The sequence below is a fragment of the Orycteropus afer genome, unplaced genomic scaffold (genome assembly GCF_000298275.1).
Source record: "Orycteropus afer afer isolate SDZICR_OR568_19922 unplaced genomic scaffold, OryAfe1.0 scaffold00179, whole genome shotgun sequence".
In the NCBI taxonomy this organism is placed as follows: Eukaryota; Metazoa; Chordata; class Mammalia; order Tubulidentata; family Orycteropodidae; genus Orycteropus; species Orycteropus afer.
The window spans coordinates 8088-14996 of record NW_006921766.1 but is presented as its reverse complement, the minus strand read 5'-3'; the positions used below and the strand labels follow the sequence as shown (position 1 = coordinate 14996).

General features: G+C 46.5%; 1 protein-coding gene across 1 annotated transcript; it reads left to right on the top strand.

Moving 5' to 3' along the window:
- Nucleotides 1-2707: 2707 nt before the first annotated feature.
- On the top strand, nucleotides 2708-3679 carry LOC103202411 (keratin-associated protein 10-7-like). Its single transcript, XM_007947297.2, is given in 1 exon segment — nucleotides 2708-3679. A coding segment is annotated over 1 exon segment (930 nt). The 5' UTR covers nucleotides 2708-2749.
- Nucleotides 3680-6909: the final 3230 nt, after the last annotated feature.

Genomic DNA, 6909 nt, shown 5'->3' with positions numbered 1-6909 from the left:
AGAAAAAAAAAAAAAGCTTGCAAGTGGCCATCTAAGATACAACAATTGATCTCTCCTCATCCAGAGGAAAGAAGAGTGAAGAATATCAAAGACACATGGAAACAATGAGTTCAGGGGGCTAGTGGCGCCTACATGATGACCCTGCAACAAGAACTCAATGGTGTCCGGCTTCCACTGCCAACCACGCAGAACGGGATCAAAATTAGAGATCCTAGATAGAGTGGGAGAAAAATGTGGAACAAAACTCAAAATCATAAAAAAAAAAAAAATCCAGGTTTATTGATCTGATGAAAATGGGTGAAATCCCTGAGAGTATGGCCTTAGTCACCCTTCAGGCCTGGAACTAAACTCACTCCTGTGGCTTAACTACCAGACAAAGGTCAGACAGGCAAAATGTATATGAACTGTTGAGTGGAATACAAATACTCTCTGTACACTTTCACACAAATCATGATTTTAAAAAAAGAAGAAGATGGCTTGCTCTCGTCCTGCGTTTGGTTCGTGATCTTCTAACCTCAGAACTTGAGACAGCAGCCAGTCATCTGACCCACCGATTCAGGTTCACAAGCTCCTGAAACCATGGGAATGGAGTGGATCCTCCAGACTTACCCACGGACTTGGGACTTCCCAGCCTCCCAACCTCCATCACCATATCCATTCTCTTCACTGTCATCAGGAAATCCATCTAAAAACAACTATCACCATGTTCCCATCCTGGCTGAAGACTCTCCAGTGGCTCTTTGCAGTTAAAAGGCAAAGCCCTGACTTTCGGTATGCAGAGAAGAGTGAAGAAAATCAAAGGCACCTGGAAACAATTAGTCCAAAGATAAGATGGACCAAAAGAACCCCAGCCTTCACGAACCTGAGACTAGAAGAACTAGACGGTGCCCAGCCACCTATGCCACCTGCTCAGAAAGGTTTCAAAACTCTAGATCCTCTAGGGTGGGAGGAAAAATGCATAACAAAATTCAAAAACACAAAAATGACCAGAATTATTGGCCTGAAAGAGACTGATGGAACCCCTGAGACTATGGTCTTGGCTTACCCTTTGGGCCTAGATATGGACTCACTTCCATGGATTGGTTCTCAGCCCAACAGTAGAAAGACCTATATGCATAAAACTACTCCAGGACAATGCATCCACCTATTCTCGAGACAGGCACCCCTTGGACCAATCGGCCATGAGACACCAGAGGGGTAGCATTCACATAGAGGTTAAGCTGACTGACAGGAGTGCACGGATAAGAAGGACACAGGGAGGAGGTAATCACAGGGAGAAGAGGGGAGGAGAGTTTTTTTATGGTTGGGGATGGGAATCGGGCATGAAATCAGATGTGCATAAATGTTGAATGTAAAGCAAGTTTGCTTAAATAAATAAATTAATTAATTAAATAAAAATAAAAGAAAGGAAATAAACATTTATTAAGGTCTTATTATGTGACAAGTGTTATCACATGAATCACTTATTTACTTAACAAATAATGAATAAGGGAGACTGAAGAAGAGTTGATGATTTTGAGCTGTGGTGGTGGCGAAGAATGCTGAAAATACCATGGACTGCCAAAAGAACTAAGAGATCTGTTCTGGAAGAAGGACAGCGGGAATGCTCCTTGGAAGCAAGAATGACCAGACCTGGAGTCATCTACTTTGGTCTTGTCAGAAGAGACTGTTCCCTGGAGAAGGATATCATGCTTGGTAAAGTAGAGTATCAGCAAAAAAAAGGAAGACCCTCAAGGAGATGGATTGATACAGTGGTTGCAACTATGGGCTCAGGTATAGCAACTATTGAAGCTGGCACAGGACTGGGCAGTGTTTCATTCTGTTGTATATAGGGTCACTATGAGTTGGGGCCGACACCTAACAACAATACATGCACAACCCAATGAAAAAAATGGAGGATACATAGATGATGAAGATATGGTCTACTGAGAGAGGCAGATAGTGTCTAAGAATAAAGAGCATTATAAGTGATAGTATAATAAAGCTTAATAACCCTGAAAAAAAAAAAAAAAGAAGAAGATGATGATGATGAAGGGGTTACTGCACATCCAAGGACCTCTGCTATTGTACATGTGAAATGCTACCACAGGACTGTCTCTCCTTTAACTGTTTACCACCTGCACTAAAGCCCTCTGGGGAACTTCCTGCATCACAGAGAGTCCTGGTGAGTCACTCCTAGAAGCATGTCAGCCCTCATGCCTTTTTTGATATGCGTTTCTCTAGTTTGGTACCCCACACAAGCCCAGAGCCCCCAATCCCTGTGTACACAGGGGCCATATCAGGTGTCCCACCCAAGGATAGTTAGGATGAGATAGGATGAAGATGTATGAATTTCTTGTCCAAACAATACAGCACCCACCCACACAGCTGATAAAGGAGACCCTATTGGCAGACATACAGACTTTCTTCCATAACTTTATGTTCTGGAGCCAAATATACGTTAGGATGGGTCAACAAAACCCCAAAATACATTCAGTTTTACAAAGTGAGCAACATGCCATAGAAATAAAACACTAAACTGGCATTAATAAGAGTTGTCTAGACTCCAAACAACAAGGAAGGGAGAATTGTTGTGCCTCCTGCTGGGACAACATACAATACAGAGATATAAAAGCCCCAACACCCCAGAGTTACTCACATACTCACTCACTCATTCACTTATTCACACCCTCCACCCAGCTCACCTCCTCCCACCCACACTGTGGCTGACACCTGCTACTTGAGGACCTGTGTTCCAGCTCCATCCACCATGTCCATCTGCTCTAGTGATAGGAGCTATGGCAGCCGCATCTGCCTGCCCAGTGCTTGCACTGACTCTTCCTGGCAGGTGGATGACAGCCCTGAGAGCTACTGTGAGCCCTCCTGCTGTGCCCCCACTTCCTGCCAGTCCTCCTGCTGTGCCCCCACCTGCTTAACCCTCATCTGCACCCCCGTGAGCTGTGCATCCAGTCCCTGCTACCAAACAGCCTGTGGATCCAGCTCCTGTGAACCCTCCTGCTGCCAGCAGTCTAGCTGTCAACCCACATGCTGCACATCCTCCCCCTGCCAGCAGGCCTGCTGCACACCTGTCTGCTGCAAGCCCATCTGTTGCAAGCCTGTTTGCTGTGAACCTGTCTGCTGCAAGCCCATCTGTTGCAAGCCTGTCTGCTCCAAGTTTGTCTGCTGCAAGCCTGTCTGCTGCGAGCCCGTCTGCTGCGGAACCACCCCCTGCCCATCATCCTCATGCTGCCAGCCCCCTGTCTGCATCCCCTCCTGCTGCAGACCATCATCCTGTGTGTCCCTCATCTGCCAACCTGTGTGCAAACCAGCCTGCTGCGTGCCTGCCCCCTCATGCTGTGCACCTACCTCCTCCTGCGTGTCCTTGATCTGCCGCCCCGTGTGTCCCCGCCCAGCCTGCTGTGGTATCTCATCTGGTCAGAAGTCTTGCTCCTGAGTTGGTGTTCCTCTCTGTGCTCCTACCTTTGCCCCCTTCTACTGAAGACCTTCGTCTTCCATGTCCTTCTGCTGCCCTGTGTGCAAGCCTGCCTGCTGTGTGCCCGCCTCCTCCTGCTCTGCTCCCATCCCCTACTGCCAGCCTACATGCCTACTCACAGACTCTTGTGTGTCCCTTGTCTGCTGGCCCTTGTGCTCCCTTCTACTTGCTGTGGCCCCTGGTCTGGCCAGAAGTCTTGCTGCTTAGTTGGTGCCCTTAACCACTCAGGGCAAGCTGGACTCCAGGGTCCCTCAGCAAAGGAGCTGAACTCACAGATATGAGGATTTAGCTTTCTTGAGAGTTTAAACCCCCAGGAAGTACACCCACTGGCTTTTTCCTCTGTGACACTAAGAATGCAAGTGATGTCCCTTGTTTCTCAGGGTAGTTCTTGTATGTTGCTACCACAGCCATCCCAGAACCTGAGCACAGGTCTAGAACATCATGCTGGCCCCATGTTCTGCCCTGCCATGCTCCAGTCCCTGTACATGCCTCATCCCAGTGAGCACCTGCCTTTCTGACCTAATAAACTCTTCTCCATTACACCTACATATATCCTTTTCCTCTCCGTGAGTGGTGGTATCAGGGCCTGTGGTTAGGGTGCAAAACATCAGATCTACTGGGGACTTCTAAGCATACCACCCTGTGATCTTTCAGCAGTGAAGAAGCAAGAGAGCACAAAATCAGGGACCTGGAGAGTACTGGGGCAGCCACCTCCACTCCTAGCTAAAGTCTCAACTGGCCACCTGTTCCCCTTGCTCCTCCTCTATGTTCCACCACTACACACACACACACACACACACACACACACACACACAAAAGTACCAAGTCCCCTCCTCCAGCAAAAGGCTCAACTCTGTGGTCAACCAATAAGGTGGGCTGGCTTTGCTGAAACTCATTCCCACAACCTCCTCTTCCACAACTCCCACACCCCTCCTTCCTGAGTGGGGGTCCCAGGGAATTTGTGAATAGAGTGTTCCATTGACTATAGGATGCTGCTGATCACAGGTGTACTCTGGTGGCCTTGGAGGCTACCCCTCCATCCTCCTCCCAAGATCCTGCTACCATAGCTGACACAAGACCTTAGCTACCACACCCTGGGATTCACCATGCAGCCACACCACATGACCCTTCCCCCCACCACTGCTCTCAGCAATTGACTGAGTACAGCAGAGGTCCTAGATCAGGGCCATCCTGTTGGATACAGGTCTCCTCACAGGCCCTCTTTCTCAACAACACCATGTGGATCTGTCTAGGGCTTCTCAGACCAGCACCGTGGTCTGAGACTCTCTCCACCCAACTCTCTTTCCTTCTCCTCTCCTTTTGTGCATGTTAAATCTACATTCCTGTTTTGGGCTCTTCACACATGCTGCTGTTACCTCCCTCTTTACATTTCATGGACATCTTCCCCCAATAAACTCTTCTACATCTAACCTGGTCTTGGCATCTGCTTCTTGGAGGATCCAAACTGATTTGTGCACCATTATCTTTTGTACCACTAAAAAAGTGAGATTTAGAAAACAAACCAGAAAAACCCACTACCAATTACACTATGACACAATGCTCAATCGATACTCTTACATGAAAAAAATTTGTACCATCTTTTTGTCTTGAAATTACTTCAATCTATTCTGAGACATTTGGCAATCTCTTCTGTTGCATATCTCCATTAAAAAGTATAATAGCCTTATCTATTTATTACTTGAGGCTGTCATCTTTTCTCACATTCTGCAAAGAACTTACTGTTTAAAAAAATATTTAGCATTATAATCATTCCTCCAACAATGAATAAACACTTCACCAGTATCAAGTTACAGTCTGCCGGTCTGATTCCACACTTTTCGACATAAACAATAATTTTTCATTTTAAAGATGAATTGTATTGAAATTATTTGAAAACATTTTAAACTGCAATAAAGTCAATACCTATACCAAAGAAAAAAACCAAACTCACTGCTGTTGAGTCAGATCCAATTCATAGCGACCCCTCCTTGGGTTTCCAAGGCAGTATCACTACGGAAGTAGATCCGCCCAATCTTCCTTCTGAGGAGTGGCTGGTGGATTTGAACCACCAGCCTTCTGGTGAGCAGTCAAATGTCTTAGGCACTATGCTAACAAAGCTCCTGCACATCTATTCTGGGTCTTAACCTATGGTAGACTGCATCAATGGTCCAATTCTCTACCCCTCCCTGTGGCCTTGCTGCCCCTCCTATGGGAAGTGAAGCACATTTCCCAATCCTTTGATTCAGTTTGGCCATGAAGTTTCCTTTGTTGTTGTTGTTATGTGCCGTCAAGTCAGACCTGACTCATAGCGACCCCTCCTTGGGTTCTCAAAGCAATATCACTACAGAAGTAGATTGCCCAACCTTTCTTCCGAGGAGTGGCTGGTGGGTTTGCACCGCCAGCCTTCTGGTTAGCAGTCAAGTGCCTTAGGCACTATTGTGTTGTTGTTGTATGTGCGGTCCAGTCGGCCCTGACTCATAGCGACTCCTCCTTGGGTTGCCAAGGCAGTGTCACTACGGAAGTAGATTGCCCAACCTTCCTTCTGAGGAGTGGCTGTTAGTCAGTGGGATATCAGCAAACATACCACGAGGCTTAAAAGCACTTGTGTAATTGGGCGTGTTCTCCTCTTGTGCCTCTGCCATCATCATGAGAACATGTCTAGGCTTGTCTGCTGGAAGATGAGAGATGCCTGGAGCAGAGCCAATCACCCAAGTCATCCCAGCTGAGGCCATCCTAGATCAGCTGACAGCCTGCTAAGCCCAGACACATAAGCAAACCCAGCCACAATCCGCAAAGCTGCCTCTTCAACCACACCAAAGATGTAAGCAATGAATGCTCACAGTTTATGCCACTGAGGTTTGTGGGCTTTTGTTATGTGGCCACATTTAAATGATTTCACAGTTGCTAAAGCATGAAAGTATGTGCCTCTTAGAACTGATGACATATGGTATTTCCTTCCAAGATAGTGCTATAGTAAATAAGAAATTTTGGCCAAAGTAAAACAGAGTAGAAAAAATGTAATAAAGCCAGAGAAGAGATTAAGACCTAATATGATAACAAGGAACATTTGGTACCATAGGGCAGGGGTCACACACGCACACACTGCCGTCCAGTCGGATCCGATTCATAGTGACTCCTTCTTGGGTTTCCGAGGCAGTATCACTACAAAAGTAGATTGCCCAACCTTCCTTCCAAGGAGTGGCCAGTGGATTTGAACCTCCAGCCTTCTGGTTAGCTGTCATATGCCTTAGATTGCCTGAAAAGCAAATTAAACATGGGCTTAATTATGCATACAATGTTCTGAAGCCCATGTGAAATTGTTCACTACAGATTAGTAAATAAGCACAAATTGTACTCCATCCCTGTCAGGGATCATAAATTTGAAAAGAGATTTTGATTTTGTAGGAAGGTGCTGTGGGTTTGGGAGAGACTGATGC